The sequence below is a fragment of the Electrophorus electricus genome, chromosome 24 (genome assembly GCF_013358815.1).
Source record: "Electrophorus electricus isolate fEleEle1 chromosome 24, fEleEle1.pri, whole genome shotgun sequence".
In the NCBI taxonomy this organism is placed as follows: domain Eukaryota; kingdom Metazoa; phylum Chordata; class Actinopteri; order Gymnotiformes; family Gymnotidae; genus Electrophorus; species Electrophorus electricus.
The window spans coordinates 5375001-5395000 of NC_049558.1; the positions used below are offsets into that span (position 1 = coordinate 5375001).

The following is a 20000-nucleotide window of genomic DNA, read 5'->3' on the forward strand; positions in this document are numbered from 1 at the left end:
CCAAGAAACCCACACACGCACACACACACACACCCGCACACGCACTCACACACACATCCACACACACACACACACACACTCATACACACTCACACACACACCCACACAGACGCACACACTCACACACACGCACACACACACACACAGAGACGCACACACTCACACACACGCACACACACACACACGCACTCACACACACACACACACACTCACATTGTGTGCTTAATATGAGCTGAATTTTGTGCTTTGGTTCCTGCGATTTTGCAGTTGGTGAGTGGATGTCGCCGTGGCCCCTCCTAGCATCCTTATTGTCATGGTTACGCTGTCTCCTGTCTTTGTTCTGCTTTACTTCCTTGTGGTTCCGTTCCATAGTTTTGTTTTCTCCGCCCCTCATGAGTTGCCCCTGTGTCTAGTTAAGTCTTGTTAGTACATGTATTTAAACCCTGCCTTGTTGCCTGTGTGTTTGCCGCTCATCGTAATCCAGGCCATGTTTATGATTCCTAGCCGGTGTGTTAATCTGAGCCGCTGTTTGTGTTTTCTCTGCCACTTTTGTTATTCTCTAGTGTTGGTTAAGTGTTCTTATCGTTGCTTGTGTTTTTATTGTAGCTTTCTCCCCTTTTCATGTATTCTCGTGAGCTACGATTTCTCGTGTTCCAACGGTTTTGATTCTGGATCTGCCAATAGTAAATCTTGCTCTTCTGCGTCCATGCGTCCGCCTCCTAACTGCTCATCGTTTGAATGTGTATGTTTGTGCATGTGAGGTGTCTTGTTTCTGTGTGGTGTGTGTGTGTGTGTGTGATGTATCAGTGTGTGTCTGTCGCTAGTTCACCAGACTCTAAGATAGAAGGCAAATTGCTCTTCTGCTCACCACAGATTAATCTCATTATCAACTCTTTGCTCACTTTTTGCTCTTTCTTTGCTCACCCTTTGTTTACTGGTGTTGTGTGTATGCTCACACATAAGCCTGGAACTGGAAGGGAAGACTTGATGTCTCTCCAGTTTCTCTTCATATCTCAGTCCCAATATTTACCCCCCCCCCCCCCCTTGCTCTCTCTCTCTCTCTCTCTCTCTCTCTCTCTCTTCTGTCTCACTGGTCACTCTGTGACATGTCATTAGTGAGGCTGACAGCCCAGCAACTCTGACTCCCATTGCCTCCGTCTCCCGCGGTGCCAATTTACACGCCGGCGGCTGACCAGGGAGCATGCTCAGTGTCGCCCCCGCCATGCCGCCCGTCTCAGCCCGAGCTCATATCTCTCTCTGACAGAAGGGACGGTGCTGTTCACACAGGTACACTGGGAGAGAGTAAAAAATAGAGGTTACACCCTCAGTCCAGCAGCATGGCAGGAACCCACACACAAACAAACAGCTCACTCGTTCCCGCTCGCTAACACGCGCGCGAGCTTGAACCGCTCTTGTAATTTTTTTGCGCTCTCCATCTTTTGCTTCTGCTTGTTGCTTTCCTTTGTTCCTTGTCTTAAGGAGCGTCCGACTCTTTCTCTCATTTCTCCACCCCCTTGCTCCTCCCGCTGCTCCCCTCGCTCCTCCCGCTGCTCCCCTCGCTCCTCAGCGGGCAGCCTCTGCCCCTCCACAGCTCCACCCCTCCCTGTTTGTTTTGCGTGAATGTGCCGCAGACAGAGTGATGTGACGACCCCAGTCGGCTGGTCACGAAAACGCACTTTTTACACAGAATCTCCACACATGCAAAATAAACCCCCATTAAAGCCCCCAAATAACAAACCAGCGGAGACACACACACATGCGCGCAGACACACACACACGCGCGCATACACATGCAAACGCCCACGCGCACGCACTCTGAATAAAGCATTTGATCGGAGCTTGCTATGCACCATTCATTACCCGAGTGTTTCCAAATATACCTCCTGGCTGCACATAGTGCCGTGTACCAGAGATGAGCTCTGTCATACCATGACTATGACGTCTGTGTAGGGAAGCGTGTGGCTGTGTGTCTGATCTCTGCATTACTAACCTACCAATACTTACACGCTCATACGTGTAAGTCACTGCAGTTCGATCCTTGTAGAAGATATTCTCTGGTTCACTACTGTTTTCTTAAAGACGCATCAAGGACTTAGACCTGACACTTATGTTTTAGGATGCTCCGCCACATCCAGCTTCTCTGAAATATTCACGTCGTGATGTGACTGTGATTTTGTTTCTTACATGCTGATTCGCAGCCGTATTTTAATATAAAATAAAAAATCATTCTATGTGCGGTACTTGGTCGGACTAACCAGGCATTTCATCCCCAGAGGCACTTGGTGCACCCGGGGATAGTGTTACAGCTCGTCTCTATGGTGGACTCAACCCCTACCCCCCGCAACCCAACACTGTCTGCTCAGCTGTAAACACGGTCGGTCTTTCTCGATCTGTGGCCGTGCATACCCGTTCTACCGGTGAACCCACCTAACCTCCCCCCGGCGAGAGGAAGCGAAGAGGCACCAGCCACACCCACTTCCTCGGCCCGGTACGGCTGACCGCTTCTGCACTCTCACTGTGCTCAGATGTTCGGGGTGGGGGGTGGACCCTCCGGAGGCTGAGGTCCTCTGGCTGAGTGGGAGGGGGCTCGTGTGCAGGTCGGCAGGACTCTGGGCAACCTGATAGGCGTCTTTGCCGTCTCTGCAGTGAGGCTTCACTCAGACCCATGCTCACAACGGTGAGTCGCACAGAAGACGACTGCTGCAGATCAGAAAACAGCGATTCTCTTCTCAGTGATGAAATGTTCAGTTATTTATTTGCAACCTGTTTCTCTTTCTCTCTCTTCCTCTTTCTCTATCTGCATGTCTGTCTGTTAACTAACTCAGGGCTGAGCCCTCCAGCTTGTCTTGCTTACGTACCATGCGTCTCTCGCTAGAGTGCAGAATTGCACGAACGGTACCTGGTCTCGGACGTAACAGCCATATGTACTTATGTTCCGTCTGCTTGTTCGTTCAGACGGAAATGAGCGTCATCATGCTTTTTGAGAGTGTCTGCGTGCACATGCATGAATTTGAAGTGAATCTTTCAGGTAGCGCCAAGCTTTGATCCTCAGCATTCATGAAGGTCCTTCACTGAATGGTTTCACGGCCATGCACTGTTGCCCTACTGCAAGGCAACGTCTCGTCTTACCTCGGTGCGGACGCAACGTGGCGCGTGCAGGACGGCAAGCATGGGAAAGGCAAAGCGTTTTGGGCCGTTTTGGGCAGCTGCGTGAGGAGGAGGTCACCGGGAGCTTAGGTTGGAGGTCTAGGTCGCTCCTCAAGCTGGAGGTCCGGGCTGCTCCCGCTTTGGAAGTGGAGGTGGCAGCATCCTACCCTGCCAAGGAACCATGAGTAAGTGGAAGGGGTCAGGGATGGAGAGAAGATGGCGGGAGAATGGAGCGGTGGAGAGGAACAAAAGATGTTGTCACAGAGAACAGAAGGGAGGGTTGGACACGCGCGTGGCATAGGACGCTCACTGGAAGGAGGAGGAGTTTCAGAGTAGAGGCGGTGACCTTCTGGGCCACCTCTCTCCGCCTCTCTCCGGATCGGAGTGTGAGCTGCCTCTCTCTGCCTCTGTTCGGAGTGTGTGGGGCTCTCAGCTGCTCTCTGTGTGCTGCACGGTGCATTGCACGAGAACAGATCTCTGCTTCAATGCAGAGTTCAGCACTGATGTATATTTCATGTTCTCATTTATACTCTTTGATGGTGGTAGTGTGGAAAGGCTTTCAGCATAACACACACACACACACACACACACACACACACACACACACACACACACACACACAAATAACTTCATATAGATAGTTTCACATAGCATAAGCCTGCACAGAAACACACATACTTTCATATATACATAGATATCCAGAGTAGATACACAAAGGATAAGTTCACACACACACACACACACACACACACACACACACACACACACACACACACACACACACACACACACACACACAGAGGTTCACAGTTGTGGTTTTAGCGTAGGGGAGCCCCTCCCCTCTCCTGGCTGTGTCAAGCCCTATATTTAGAATGGCTTTTCGTTAGCACACAGAGCTATATACACACGGAGCCCACAGAGGGAAGAGGGATCTCGGTGACTCACATCGGTCCGGTGACGTACCAGCGGGATCTGTGCTTAGGAACCGCTCTGTACCAGCAGCTGCTATCTGAGCACACCTTTGTGACCCCAGCTCAGGCTTCGACAGCCAAAGCTGAGATGAGCCAAAGACGAGATGAGCCAATGAAGAGACGAGACAGAGCCGAGCTCCGTGGGTGAGAGGAGGACGCGGGGCGTTGCAGCAGATGCCGAAGGCACCGGTGACGTAACGCCTTCTCGGCCGCCTGCCACCGCCCAGCCTCTGATGAAGGGGTGGGGCCTCCTGATTGGGTGGCACTGTGTGAGGGCCCTGACCACATGTCCTGCCAAACCGAGTGTCCACCCGCTCCTTCCTTCTCCCTCAGCCCTGACCCGGGCGCCATTGACACAGTGAGACGTGAACGGACCGCAGCATTCGCTGTTGACGGCTCGCGCGCGGCTGAACGTCGGTGTGTTTTTCCGCCATTCCAAGAGAGACGTCAGATTCCGAGAGGATCCTTCCTGCAGGACAGTTTCAAATTTTCCCTGTAAGGATAAGAGATCCCCTGGGGGGTTAGTTCATTAGGTGCCATATAGATTCCAGGTTAAAGCGAGCAGTTTCTCACACACACACACACACACACACACTATGTTTCTTCCTTTCTTTTGCCCTTTGCTCCTGCGAGTGTAGCAAGAATCCGGGTCTCTGCTAGAAAGACGGTTTCTCTCTAAAGGTCAGTGTACATAGTGGAAACTTGGTGTTGATGCACTGAGCCGCTCCGCCTCTGGTGAGTGGTCGTGTCACGGTGTTATGGCGCAGCTGAAGGGAAACACACCGCATACTGTAAACACTGGATTCAGTGCTCACGGAGATGGAGAGATCAAAAGGAAGAGGGAGAGAGGGAGTAAAGAGTAGTACAAGAGGTAGAATAGAATGGGAGAGGAGAGAGACATGAAGGTTAGTGTGTGTTAATTACAGCGGGCTGAGAGTGGGCGCAGTAGACATGAGAGCACATCACAGGCAGACCATGAGCTCACGAACGTACTTTATCAGGCGCCATCCAGCTCCAGCCACTGATGTGATGGAACTATGGCTGTGGACAGGGCTTTAGCACTGTGAGTGTGTGTGTGTGTGTGTGAGTGTGTGTGTGTGTGTGTGTGTGTGTGTGTGCACGTGCGTGCGTACAGGGCAGTGCCCGTGTGATAGTTCTCTCTCCTTTGTCCTGTTTAAATTCTAATGCTAACAGTTGTGTCCTCCCCCACCCTGACACATCACTCAAAGTTAAGAAAACGCTTCAGTCAGGCTCTCTGCATTCCACATGGCTGATTTCTATTCATATTAAAGTCTCTTTCTCTGTCTCACACACACACACACACACACAACTTCACTTTTTCTCTCTCATTTTCTCAGTCTTATACACTCCTCCTCTGCTGACCCTTTGTGCTCGGAGACAAAGCAAGTGGCGGCCCCAAAACGAGCGCTGTTCTTGGCTTTGACCTTTCCCGCGTTCTGGGCGCTTTTCCCCGCGCTGACACGCTGGCGTCCCGGCTTCTCCTTACTGACTCATCCTGCCCGGCGAAGACGGCACAGAACTTTGTCATCGACCTCACCTTCATCCTCCCTGCCACCGCCACGCTCGTCCTCCGCTCATTCTCGGCGCACTACGAACGCGGGAGAAGTAAGCCGGGCGTGGCCTCGCGGTGATGCCCTGCTCAGGACCGGGCTTTTGAACCAGACCAGCGAATCAGGACTAAAGTTGTCGTCAACAGGCCCATTCCGCTTCTCCTGAAGCGGTTGCATTCGTTCTCATCCTCTCCTGAGGACACACATGTATTGCTGGAGAGATTAAAGCTCTTCCACTGAGATTTCCAACCATCTGTCTGTTTCTGCTCAACTGGCTCCACAATGCCCTCCTGCACGCTGCCGGAAAGCAGTAGATAATGATTTAATTGAGGCTCTGATTGGCCCCCGAGCTGCCCCATATAGCCGCGGAGACACATTGGAACGGGAGAGTCTGCCATATTACAAGTGACATGAAAGAGTGGTTTTCATGCTGAAATTAGGTCACCCTAGTCTGTTGTTCCTGATTTACTACAAATGATATTGTGTTATTTCCAGCATGTGCGTGTACACACACACACACACACACACACACACACACACACACACACACACACACACACACTTAGTAACACTTTCTTGCTCTCACATGCATTTCTCACTCATTTCTCACTCACTCGATTAAGGAAGATTGTTCTTTCTACTGAAGACTCACAACGTCACTAAGGCTTTGTAAGAACCTTTGGCCCATTCTTTTAAATAGAGAGAGGAAAAAAATGTTCCTTTTTTAAAAAAACTCTTCCCTACTCCGGCATTAAAAATCAGGGCATGGAGCTCTCCCTCTCTGTTCACCTGGTAAGGTTCGGTTCTGTGTGACATCAAGCAGAAATGTGTCAGGCTCGCTTGGGCCCAGCTCCACTCCAGCCTACTCAGGTCTCTCCACAGGTCCGAACAAGCCTGAGGAAAATGTAATGGAGAGATAACAGGTCGCCTGGGCTTGATTTGATTGCCCTTCTACTTTCTGTTTTGTTCGTCTGGAAAGAAGATGAATGATTGGAGTATAAACAGAAGGTAAAGTTAATGGAGTTGTTGGCCACCAGTGCTGGGGAGGGGGTAAGGCAGCTTCATCCTCATCCCCCTTTCTCTCTCTCCTTCTCTCACTTTCTCCTCCTCCCATTCTCTCTCCTAGCGTTTTCTCTACTTCACCTGTTCTCTCTCTCTCTCTCTCTCTCTCTCTCTCTCTCGCTCTCTCTCTGTGTGTGTCCTGTCTAAATGTCTTTGATTAATCAGACATGTCACAACTACTGCACTAACATCAGTCAAAGCAGCTCCCTGCCTGCATATGGTTTTCAGCAGGAAACAAACAAACAAGTAGACAGGATTCTCTCTCTCTCTCTCTCTCTCTCTCTCTCTCTCTGTCTCTCTCTCTCTCCCTTTCTCTATCTCTCTCTCTTTCTCTCTCTCTCTCTCTCTCTCTCTCTCTCTCTCTCTCCCTTTCTCTATCTCTCTCTCTTTCTCTCTCTCTCTCTCTCTCTCCCTCACTCGGATGCAAATATTCGAGATGGTATTGCAGTTTTACTGAATTGTCTTTGCCTCTTTTCAGAACAGTAAACATAAAACCCAAACTTCAGACTACATTTGCAAAATCTTTGACTTGTCTTACAAATCAAACAGCTGACTCAAAATTGTTTTGTCTTTGCTCCAAACCAAACGCTGCTGTCAGATGTTACACAAAGCCACCCACAAACACCACATAGCAGTCATTACACGCTACAGAAAACAGCAAAAACATGTCACTCTTGATTTGACAGGACAAATCAAACATTTGTATTTTTGTATGTATGAGAACCTATATTTAATTATGTATTTATACGTATGCCGGAAAACCAGCAAAAACAAATAAATATATGAACGGCAATATATTTATTTGTGTTTACAGTACGAACTGTGAGTTGTTCCTTCTGCCTCAGTGTGATGACTCAGGGCTAGGTCAGGCCTCTGGACTGCAGCTACCCCACAGGCAGTATTCTCCCTCACTAGGCAATGGGGAACGAAGCCTTTGGTGTGCCGGCCTTGAAAAGAACATACTCCCATGTTATCACATGCAGCATCCTTCACCTGGAGGAGATTTTCCTAGGTATAGGGGTTCTGGTCATAAACCTTCCACCACCATGCTGAGAAAGATTCTTCAATCAAGCTTAGGAAGGGAGAGTACGGTGGGAGGCATACATTTCTAAAATGGTGGTTATTGATAAACCACTCACGTCCTCTTGGACCTACAGTGAAAGATCACTTTGTCGTAAATGACAGCGTACGCGGGATGCTAGAACCTCCCCAGGACCGCCTGTTCAAGTCCATCCACGGCGTTAGCTGGTCCGTGTCATATGCTGCTTATGTAACGTGGGGAGGGAGAAGCCCGTAGCTGGTGAGGGCAGCGCAGAGCACCACATCACCACTGTGCTGGCCAGACAGTTCTGTGATGGCATGCTGACCCGTCCTTCTCTTCGTGAGACTGAACCCAGCCTCATCCAAATAGATTCATTCATATGGCATCACCATGGTTTCCAATTCAAATATTCAAACAGTTTTATGACATGGCATACACCTCATGTGTCTGCGTACATGATGCTCTTTCCAGTTGTACTTGGTAGACTTCTCAAATGTACACCCACCCACTCATCATTAAATATCTAATCAGCCAATCACGTCACAGGACCTCGGTACCTTTAGGCATGTAGGCGCGGTCAAGACGACCTGCTGAAGTATAACCTGAGCTTCAGAATGGAGATGAAAGGAGATTTAAGTGACTTTGGACATGGTCGTTGGTGCTGGGCAGATTATTATTTCTCAGTATTTCAGAGACTGCTGAGATTTTGATACACAACCATCTCTAGGGTTTACAGAGAATGGTCCAAAAAAATATCCAGTGAGCAGCAGTTCCCTGGGTGAGAATGCCTTGCCGATGCCACAGGTCAGAGGAGAATGGTCAGACTGGTTCCAGATGATAGAAAGGCAACAGTAACTTAAATAACTCCGAGGTGTGCAGATGAGCGTCTCTGAATGCACAACACCTCGAACATGGAAGCAGGCGGCCTACAGCAGCAGAAGACCACAGCAGGTGCCACTCCTGTCAGCTAGGAACAGGCAACCGAGGCTACAGATCGCTTGGGCTCAGCAAAATGGGACAATAGAAGACTGGAAAAAACATGACCTGGTCTGATGAGTCTCCTCTATTATTGTGGCTTTTATCCTGTTTACTTATCAAGGCTCAGTCCCAATCAGTGGTTGACCAGTTTCCACCTGTAGTGTGTTAGCACTGACAGCATGTTAGCTGTGTTTTGTGGTCTGTGAGTTCCACTTTGCATCATGGGTCACCACCGTGCAGAATAGGTTTGTCAGTGAGTGTGTTTAGAGTTTTGCAAAAAGGCTGAACCAGATCTAAAAACTAGGGGAATATTGTTTAAGATTTTGTGAAAAGAGTTCATTTGATGAGTTTTGGTATTTCCAAGAATGAGTTCTACTGTTTTAGCAGTTCAGGAAAGTTGTAATGAAAATAATTAAAAGTTTGTGCATTCACTTTCGTAACTATGCATGTGAGCTCATGCACGTTGTTGTGAGTGTGTGTGCGTGTGGGTGTGTGTGTGTGTATGTGGGAGAGAAAGAGAGAGAGAGAGAGAGAGAGAGAGAGAGAGAGAGAGAGAGAGAGAGAGAGAGAGAGAGAGAGAGAGAGAGAGATAGATTGTGTGTGTGTGTGTGTGTGTGTGTGTGTGTGTGTGTGTGAGTGTGTGCTTGTTTGTGTTCACACTTGCAGCCTGAGGCTGTTTTCCTTTACCATTAGTTTGCCAGTTTAGATTTAAATCTTTACACAGTATTTGACATGCAGGACCAAACACACACACACACACACACACACACACACACACACACTTGTGTGTGAATGAGTCTGGTAAAGTATTTCGCTCTAGTCATGGGGTAAAACTCTGCAATGCTCCTCTACTGCTGTGGAGAGTGTTGTGCTAGATCCCTACACAAGCACAAATCACAGAGGAAGTTTCTTTTCCCTGTAACACACTCCTCAGTCTGAAGTAAACGTTGCGGAAATGTTCAGAAACAGAAAACAAACCTCCCTGTTATTTAGGGCATCGGCTGCTAGCTGAACGTAAATGATAACGCAAAACCCTTAAGTCCTGGCAGACATATATATATATATATATATATATATATATGCCAGAGTTATATGCAGTTATGAGCAGTTATGCAGCTTCTTGCTACTCATGCTGATGTTTGAGATTTGTGGGTTTCTTAGTTGATACCTTTGGACAATATTAGCCAAAAATCAAATGTATCATATATACACTGTAAAGAGCAGAAAGAGTCCTCTCTGCAGGGCGATATTGAGTAACCTGTCTGAGACATCGCCATGTTCTCAACTGGCAGCCAAAAGTGAAGTTGAAGCAGTTCCATGTTCCATTTGCTGCCAAATCAGATTGATTTAATTAAGTGAACACAATAAAAAAAAGTCATCCAGTGTATTGATTGTAGGTCAAATGTTTGTACATACAATCAACAACCACTTTATTAGATACCAGCCCTGGTGTACAACTAGCAACATCGTGCAGGTGTAGAGTTCCAGTCTGTAACCAATCTGCTGCTGTGCACAGTTTGCCTTTGCCATCATCCAGCCTTGCACGCACCACCACGGGCGACGCCGTCCAGGATCCATTCGCGGTCGAAGTGGTGGTGCAGGGAGAAGAAACCAGCCCAGCGACACCACTCTGATCACTGTACATGCAGCCAGCCAGTCAATCGATATACATCTGTCAGCGGTCCAGTGGGCATTAACCAACCAGGGACGACCAGGGTAGCAGGTGACTGATGATATAAGTGGAATACAGTCTGTAATTATAAATCAATTATAAAAGGCTTCCGTTGGAGAGGTTTAATTAAAATGTGGCCAGTGATTGTAGGTACAAGGTAAGTCTTTCTAATAATGAGGCTGATTGGTGTACAGAGGGTGGCAGTACTTCTTACCAGAGGCTACCCTGAAGTCATAGTGAGATTAAGGGCACATGCCACATAGGCTGTTATCCTTCTCTTTATCTGGGAACTGTTAAATGTGAACCTTACAGAAGCGCTCCAGTTCCTCATTATTCGTGTCATCGTTCCATTTAATATTTCAAAGGCTGAGATTTTAAAATGCCTTTTTGTTCTGCGAGATCTTATAAGACTTCTGTCAGGTAATTGCGGCATCGGGGGGTGGGGTGTGTGTGTGTGTGTGCTGGGGTGTGTACAGGAGAGAGCGGAGAGAAAGATGTGTGTGTGTGTGTGTGTGAATAAGGGCTCAGTGGGGGAGGTAAGAATAGGCACGATGGGAAGAGACGGATCGTACTGGAAGAGAGCAGATGTAGACAGCAGGAGAGGGAGATGAAGCAGCCAGAGTGAGAGGAGTATGTGTCGTGGATGGCCATTGGAGGCGGCGGGCTGACACATCTGTCGTGAGCCGCCCCGAAGGCTGTGGAGGTGTAAGAGCTCGCAGGACATAGAATAGATAAAGGTCAGAGGATAAAGGTCAGAGGATGGACGTGAGAAGTCACTTAGTGGCATTATGGGACTTGGAGAACGGGTATCTGCATGAAAGTGGTTGAGCGCCAACCCAGCGTTGGTAAATGGTCCAGTGTCCAGCACTGGTAGAAGTTGAAGAGCACTTTCTCTGTTACACACACTAGCATCAGAATATGACCCAACGGATAAGACCTATCCACAATTATGCTGCTAGCCTCTTGAATGCACTCATGTCTGTAATGAGAGCTTGTTATCATTTCATTATTCTTTTGTCCTCCATTCGCGCGTCTGTCTGTCTGTGCAAGCACACGCTCAGGTGTGTGTGTGTGTGTGTGTGAATGTGTATAAGAGATGAGTAAAGGTCAATGTGAAATTGCACCCTGCCACTTCAAAAGCTCATTTAAATCCAGAGCGTAGAGAGAGTACGCAACCATCACTGAGTTAAAGAGAGTGGGAGAGAGCTGCCATTTGGAATTTGGTTTTTATTATCTCTGTGCTGCGTGAACTGAAAGAAGAGCAAATCAGGAAAAAAAGGAAAAAAGCACCAATGAAAGTGTGACGGCAGGCAGAGAGAGAAACCACTACCAGGCGAGAACAAGGAATCAGAGGTACCACAAGCTGTAGAGAGCTGTAGAGTGCGTCTGGCTTCCTGGGCTTTAAACACTGCTCCTCCAGCAGCTGTAAGCTATTTCCAAGACTCTTTCCCCTTTCCCGCCGATCCCGGGCCACCCCACCCCATTCAAATCCCGCAAAAGTGGAAAATACTGCAGTCATTCTATCCGTTTACCCTCCTAACACTCCTGCACTCCTGCTCCTGAGCTTAAGTGGCTCTCTAATAACACGTCCTTCATAATGGTTGGCAAGTGACTTTGTGCCGCTCCTCACGTCGGCCAGCCTCTGCCTTCCCACTATCCCACGCTTTAGCAATCATCGATCCCGCCTTGGCCATCGGAATCGGGGACCTTCGGCACTGATAACGGCGGGAGATATTGATTGTGCACACGGAGGGTCCGAGCAGGGTAGCGTGGTAGATAGGCGCCCCCTCCGTCAGCAGGCGGGGCCGTCGCCCCGGGCGACAGACGTTGTCCAGTGGCAGCTTATTAAAAGCCGTGCTCGAATCTCTGCGCAAATATCAGATAGCTTAGAAAATCCACTCTGCTAGAGTGTGGGTGGGTGGGTGTTTGTGTGCCAGTGGGTGGATGTGTAGGTTGTGGAGTGTGGTGTCTAGTTTCAGTCGTCGATTAAGCTCTATTTCATTGTTGCTAGTGTTGATGTTAGGAACTCGTTTTTCAACTGAATGTGAAAACAGGATTTTTATCTCCTCTCTGATTATCTTGTTTTTGTCTTATTTACAGCTTTGATGAAGGCACTTGTTAGCTGTGATGTGGATTTTCCCGTGCGCCGCTTCATACAGCAGATCTCTGATTACATGTTGGGCATAGTACAGTACAGCTGAACAGGCCGCACTGATTTGTCTGATGACCACGGTAATGAGAGGGATCATCATGATTGTACTGTGCGTGCGTGCATATGTGTGGTGGGGTGGGGGGGTGAGAGATATATGAAATGACAGAGAGGGCATTCAGCAGTAGGTTGTCTGTGTAATAAGCGCTGTTCACAATAGCAATGTGTGTGTGTGGGTGTTTTTTGTGAGTGTGTGCGGGGGCTGTGGTCTGTGTAACCACACAAAGTTCAGACACACAAAGTGCTCATGTGTTGCATGTATATGTACTGGTTAGAATGTGTATTTTGCATATAATAGATATCTACAAAATGTTTCTTTTTTATTGCATCGCCTGTCAAACCAGTTCTTCTAATTGTCTGGAGGTGCATGTGCGGTTGCTATGGAGTCTCCAAGGGAGACAAGCAGAGATCAGAGCTAAGGCCCTAATTGGAAGTGACTATGTGTTATTGGGGTGTCTGTGGGGGGGGGGCGATGTTGGGGTGGGGGAGTGTACAGTCTGAAGCTGCTGTTGCAAACTCATTTTTGGTGGCAAATACCATATTGGATTTCATATGAAACAGGATCAGTCGAGCATGCTGTAAGCAGATGAACTGTTTCATGAGGTCCAGCCACACTAGCAGCAGACTAACCACTGTGCTCCTGGACTTTGATTCCCAGGCGTCTGCTGAATCTCCTACCTTGTTACTGAGTGGAAATCTACCTTCACCTTATTTACTTAAAGGGAGTCAAGACAGAGCCTACTAGCCTGCCTGCGACACTGCCGTTGGGACAAGGTGTGCCAGTCCCTCACCTCGCTGACCTGCCCATGTGCTCAGTATTCACCAGCTTTCATCATAAAGGGACCTACACAGCCACTCCCATCATAAATAAATGCACACTGCGTGAAGCCTAAAGTTAATCCCTCCCAGGGGAACTATGGGATTGATCCTTATGTTAAACCGGCCCCCCATCCAATCAGGTAATGCTTGTGCTTACTTTGCCGCCACCCCCAGCAGATATATTCTGATGTCAGCCCCACCCACGCGTCATAGTATTGTATTAACTCTGATTATTCTGCACGCATGACCTATAGCTGCTGTCGTATTGATATGGACTAATTTTCACCTTCGTCAGGTCTACACAGTCAACAAGTTGGACGTGAAAGCTATGTGATGATTCTGTGACCAGTTTGACCACACGCGGGTGGTTTGGATTAGAGGACACTGATGTTTAGGTTTTAACGGTCATATTTTGTTAACAGCTGTTTGATGTTTGAATTTATAAATGGCTGTCACGTTGTTTTATAAAGGGGTCAGGCCTTGAAAGCGTTTGGAAAAAAGTCACCTTTTGAAGTCAGAGGATTGAAAAGCCAAGGTCATCTCTATTTCTAAGAATTGTTATGCATTAACTTTGATTTCTCTTTTCAGCACATAAAGGGCAGACTAATAAAGTTTCATTCTTTGATGTGTGCTCAGGAGGTTTTTACACAAATGTGCGGGCACACACACCTAAACACACACCCACACACCCACACACACACACACACACACACACACACACGTCATTGTAATGATAATATAGTAATGTGTTGCTCTCTCACTCCCTCCCTCTCTACCATCTCTCTCTCTCTCTCTCTCTCCCTCTCTTTTAAAATAAACAATCATTAAATAATAGAGCCCTTCCTTCATGAATTACACAATAATGTATGGTCTGTTTTGCCACTCTCCTGAGTCAGTTTAAATGCTAACAGTGATATAAAAATCCAGCATTAAATGTTAATAGGGCATTAAATGTTAATATATAACATATCTGTCGGTATACTGAAAATTAGTAAACCAGTAACTCGGCTGGGCCCTAATTAGGGTGTTCGCTTTTTGGTGTGTGTGAATGCCACTGGAGGGTACATGGGGTGAGAGGGCAGCGCGGAACGTGCGCCTGGGCAGCGGGGCAGCCCGCCAAGTCTGACAGTCGGGCATTGGGGACAGAGCTGCCTGTCGACTACACCCCCAATGTCTTTCCCTTGGGTGGCAGCGAGCTGGGATTGCAGGCGGCTGTCCCAGCGCCAAGCAGACGCCTGAGTCAGCAGCATCCAATGCTGTTCCTCTGTGTGTGTGTGTGTGTGTGTGTGTGTGTGTGTGTGAGAGAGAGAGAGAGAGAGAGAGAGAGAGAGAGTGAGTGAGTTAAAATGGATAGAAATGCAGTAGTTTTGCAGTAGATGTGCTAGCTCAGAAGTGCAGCCCAGTGCTCTCCTTCAGGTCCTGCTGCTACTTCTGTTTGTCCGACTCAGAGTACATGCAGGAACAGCTTGGATAGCTCGTTTGTCAGTAGTCATCATCCCCCCCCACCTGAACTACCCTCACCACCACACAGACACACACTCATACACATGCACACACAGACAAACACACACAAACTACACACACACACACAAACAGACACGTGCACACACACATTGCAGAGTTGCTGCAGGGAAGCTGCTCTCTAGGCCTGTGCTGAGGTGGCACTTTCTCTCTCTCTCTCTCTCTCTCTCTCTCTCTCTCACTCTCTCTCTCTCTCTCTCTCTCTTCCCTCATTCATATTCTGATGTCACTACTGTAATAGACTTTCACCTTCACAACTTGCACAAAGACAGGCTTAAGTGACATCGACTCCTCTAATATTTCAGCCAGGACGTTTTCAGGATCGATTCTTCTTTCTTTCCGGGATATTCGCATCGCTCACAGAGAATTGGTAAGGGAAGCACTGAGCATCATTCCAGGAGTTACTCATCAGTAAAATATCATATTTCAAGATTGATCTCCCACAGCAAAGAAGAGCTAGTCCTGAGTGTAGGGTTTTAGTGTGGAATTTAAGCAGAGACCGAAATAGCCGGCGCTCCGGAAAGAGAAAAGGTCTCCGGAGACCTCATATCTCCCCCTCAAAAGAGAGGAAGACAGAGAGCAGTACGGTGGCGTTGTGATGTACACAGTGACTCATATCCTCTCACTCTTCCTTTCTTTATTTGTTTGTCAACAGGAGAAAGGCAACATTCAGGGGAATATAGCAAAGCTAATTATTTTGTGTTTGTCTTTCTGCCCGCTTTCTCTCTCTCTCTCTCTCTCTCTCTCTCTCTCTCTCTCTCTCTCTCTCTCTCTCTCTCTCAGACGGTAAGGTGTACGCGCTGGGTGGAATGGGAGCCGACACCAGCCCTCAGGCTCTCGTGAGGGTCTACGAGCCAGTAAAGAACCAGTGGCTGTCCCTGGCCTCCATGCCCACGCCTCGCTACGGAGCCGCCTCCTTCCTGCGTGGCAACAAGATCTACGTGCTTGGTGAGGCCGCCCACCCTCTGCCTCCCAGCCAGTCAGATCACCAGGCGAGGCCTTCAGGCCCCGTCAGTTGCAAAATAAGCTGCATAACGAGCTTGTCACTACGGCTGGGAGAGAACGGTCCGCCCACACAGTGTCTGATCACGTTCCCCACTGTGCTGTCCTGTAGGCCCGTTAACTACATATATATATATATAAAACATAACTGTGTGTGTGTGTGCGTGTGTGTGTGTGAGAGAAAGAGAGAAAGTGTATGCATGTGTGAAGATAGAGAGGCCTATTCCAGTGCAGTGAATAATTACAATGTGTCTGATTTCCATGTTCGACAGTGTCACAATATTCGGGCGGCGTGGCAGACAGGATAATAACACCTGGTAATTGTTCAAACCATGCCAAGTCTGATTGTCAGCTGCAGTCTCCAGGATGCCTGTCCTGTCGTGAGAAGCCACCATGGGCGGATTTAACGATTTTGGAGCCATAGGCGAAAGACAGGAGTGACCCCCCCCCCCACCAGCATTTATATTGGGTTTCCCTCATCTTTCATGCACATTGGTCCAGCCTGCCGTAGTACAGTGTACTGAGCGTCAGGGCTGTCTGTACCAGTCACGTGTCGTTCTTTGAGCCGGCTCTGTGAGGTTCACGACGGGAGGGAGTGCTTGTGTTGCTATTGTTGTTTTAAGCGGAATACTTAGGCTCCGTGTCTCCCCCGGTTCAGCCGGAGCCTGATGTGAAACATATCGATTTGTAATCCGAAAGAGCTGGCACCTCGCAGTAAAGATCAGGAACGCTCATCTCTAATCTATACGAGCATTAGCGCTCGCGTTATGTACAGTCTGCTGAGTCTGTGTAGCAGAGCTCGATTCCAAATGAAAAGCTAATCTCTTTTGGGAGTGCAGTGACAATTTTTCTCCTTTTCTCTTATTTGCATTTCTCTGCTCCATTCAGATAACCTTGTTTCTTATTTGTCCCTCTCAACACACCCTAGCCGCACTGAAGCTGCTGCTCATTTGCTTGATTGCACCAGTCTGCTTTCACACCGTGGCACCATTATGTAAAAACATGGAACAGACCATTACAGCCATGATCGGGGGTGGTGCATCAATAAGATAACTAAACATAATTGCAGGTAACATGCATTTTTAAAATATATTTAAGAATATATTTATTAAGAACGGTTTTTAACATCAACAGATGAATCTCATTTGTATTTGGCTCATTGGGACCACCGACTGCCTGCTTTTGCCTAGTGCAAAGACTGCTCCCAGTAACCATGCAAGTCTAATAGAGCCAAAATGGCAGCCGGTGCTTCAGGACTTCCCCTATACACAATATGTCCATTAGATGACTCGTGCCCCCTCGTTGAAGTTAATTGCTGCTCTCTGGCTCTGTGAGTGTTTATGTGTGTAAAGGAGAGATGTGAGTCAGTGGATGTGAAGTTATCAGTGTGTGGGCTTTTTTCCCCACCGCACTTCATACCATTACGCTGTAGAGGAGAGGTTACAGAGACCACACGCACGCACACACACACACACACTCACACACACACACACACACACACTCATAAAAATAAACCAATACACCAGTTTAACTCTTTCTAACTTTGTCCATCAAACCCAGATACACTCTTCCTGCTGTGGTCTGAGGTGAGCGATGTGATTGGACCTTTCGCACCCACACCAGCCTTCAGCTCAATGCAGCGTGGGTGAAGGGGTGCGGAAGAGGAGAAAAGCCTCTCGGGAGCAAGAGGAATGGAGTGATTTTATTGCTCCCCTCCTGACACCTGGGACACTTTCCTTTTTTATGTCTGATTAAACTTGCAGAGAATGGCCCAACATCACAGAGGATCGTTCATACTGAATTTGGCCCAGGTGGTAAATCTTTCTTAACCTCATCGCTCGCCCCTGCCCCCTCGATTCGGGGCTCGACTGTTCATTAACGAGGCAAAATGGAAGTCGGACAGCAATTGGTTAGGTGCGCGGGGGATCTCGGGTGAATGGGTAGGTCAGCCGCTGCCCCTGGGACTACGCCAGGCCCGGCAGTGTGGAGGGGAGTCAGACACAGCAGCAGTGGAATAATATTAAAAACTACATGAGGGATGAAGGGATCTGGGCTGTTCTATTTGTGGTGGTGTGACTTGGCACATGACCCCCCCCCCCCCCCCCCCCCCCCCGGCCCTGCACATGCCCAGTATCACATCGCCCAGGCAATACCCCCGCCCTACCTGCACAGCCCAGACTCAGACATCTAAAATAGCGTCTGGGGGCAGCGCCCTGCGGTCTGTCTGCAGCGGGCGAGCGGGCCGGCGACTGGGCCTTTTTAATGATGAAGCTTTTTGCAAATGTTCTTGTTTGTTTCCCATCTGCGCCATTGCCGGTAATTTCTGTTCTGCTCATTTGTGTCTTGGTGCCATGATGGAGTGGCTACGCTCAAGCGTGTGGAGGTTCAGCAGTAGCCGAGTTAAAGACGGAACGCCGCTCACGTTCGTGTGCGACGGTGGGGACTGGTCCCTGGGTTGGGAGCCAGGCAGCAAATGTTTTGCCGGCAGACATCATTAGCTAATGAATGGCCGCATTAGCATACAATGTAACGCCAGCTGCATTCTGTATCATATTCAAGCATTCAGTGTGATTTTGATTCTGATGTACTCGCTGACGAGTTTGACAGTTTGGGCAGAGTGCGTGCGCGTGTGTGTCTGTGTGTCCCCATGTGCACGTTTGTGCAAGTATGTGAGGACGCATATTTGTATGTGTGTGTAAGTGTGCATGTCTGTGTGCGCAAGTGTGGATGCGTGCATGTGTGTGTGTGCAATTGCATCTGAGAGTGTGTGCACGTGCATATGCTTGTCTGTGTGTATGTATGCATGTGTACATGCATGTGTGTGTGAGTGTGTGTGTGTGTGTGTGCGTGTGTGTGTGTGTCCAACTCGACTGTGCCAACTCGACTGTGCATACAACCTGCTTTTCTCTGGCCGTCTGTCCTCAGAGCCCAGAGGCAGATGCAGATGTGCTCAGTCCTAAGTGTCTCTGCCCAGCCTCATTCTTCTCCTCACACACACATACACACACACACACACACACACACACACACCTTGCCTTCTACACGGCCACAGTTTTCTTTAGTGGTCAGAGAAAGTTTAAAGATACAAGCCCAGCCACCATAAAAGTTTAATTAGAGATGAGCTCTCTCTCTCTCTCTCTCTCTCTCTCTCTCTCTCCCTCTCTCCTTTTTTTAACATTTCGTGTTAAACTGTGGCCCTGCCTTTGTTTTTCCTGTGAATGTGTGTGTGTGTATGTGTGTGTGTGTGTGTGAGTGTGTGTGTGTGTCTGCTTTTCACTGCTGTCTGGCTTTCTGTCCCACCACAGCTAGGACCAGCACCAGTGAGAAATAAGAAAACAGAGCAAAGGGAATAAGAGGAGAGTAACATCCTGGAGGAAGCATGTCACTGTGATGGTTGTATGTAGCTGTTCACTGGGCAGTGTGTGTGGAGGTGTCACGCTCTCCTGGGCAGTGTGTGTGGAGGTGTCGCGCTCTCCTGGGCAGTGTGTGTGGAGGTGTCGCGCTCTCCTGGGCAGTGTGTGTGGAGGTGTCGCGCTCTCCTGGGCAGTGTGTGTGGAGGTGTCGTGCTCTCCTGGGCAGTGTGTGTGGAGGTGTCGCGCTCTCCTGGGCAGTGTGTGTCGAGGTGTCACACTCTCCTGCCTGACCAACCAGGGGTACACACTCAGATACATGCATACAGCACATATACACACACACACACACACACACACACACACACACAATGCATGCACGTACACGCACACGCACATATCCGTGTGCGCACACACACAAGCCCACACACATACATGCATGCATGCGCATACATCCACAGGAAAAACACACGTTAACAACACGACACATGACAGGTTATGTTTGGAGAAGGCCAGCACACATAACAATGCACGACTCCACACGTGCCCCAGCACAGCTCTTGCTGCATGGAGTGAGGTGCCCTACTTCCACCCCACCCGAGACTCCTGGGCTGGTCCAGTGTGCATAAGAGTGTATGTATGAGAGTGTGTGCGAG

At 48.6% G+C, this 20000-nt stretch overlaps 1 protein-coding gene across 4 annotated transcripts in view; it reads left to right on the forward strand.

Annotated features, from left to right (window-relative positions):
* The window catches only part of LOC113570000 (kelch domain-containing protein 8B), a 65425-nt gene that overhangs the window by 24887 nt on the left and 20538 nt on the right, over positions 1 to 20000 (forward strand). For all 4 annotated transcript variants that reach the window (XM_035522475.1, XM_035522473.1, XM_035522474.1 and 1 more), the window contains one exon: positions 15776 to 15940. In XM_035522475.1, the coding sequence (XP_035378368.1) occupies positions 15776 to 15940 (165 nt within the window). The remainder of the gene's footprint in view (positions 1 to 15775; positions 15941 to 20000) is intronic.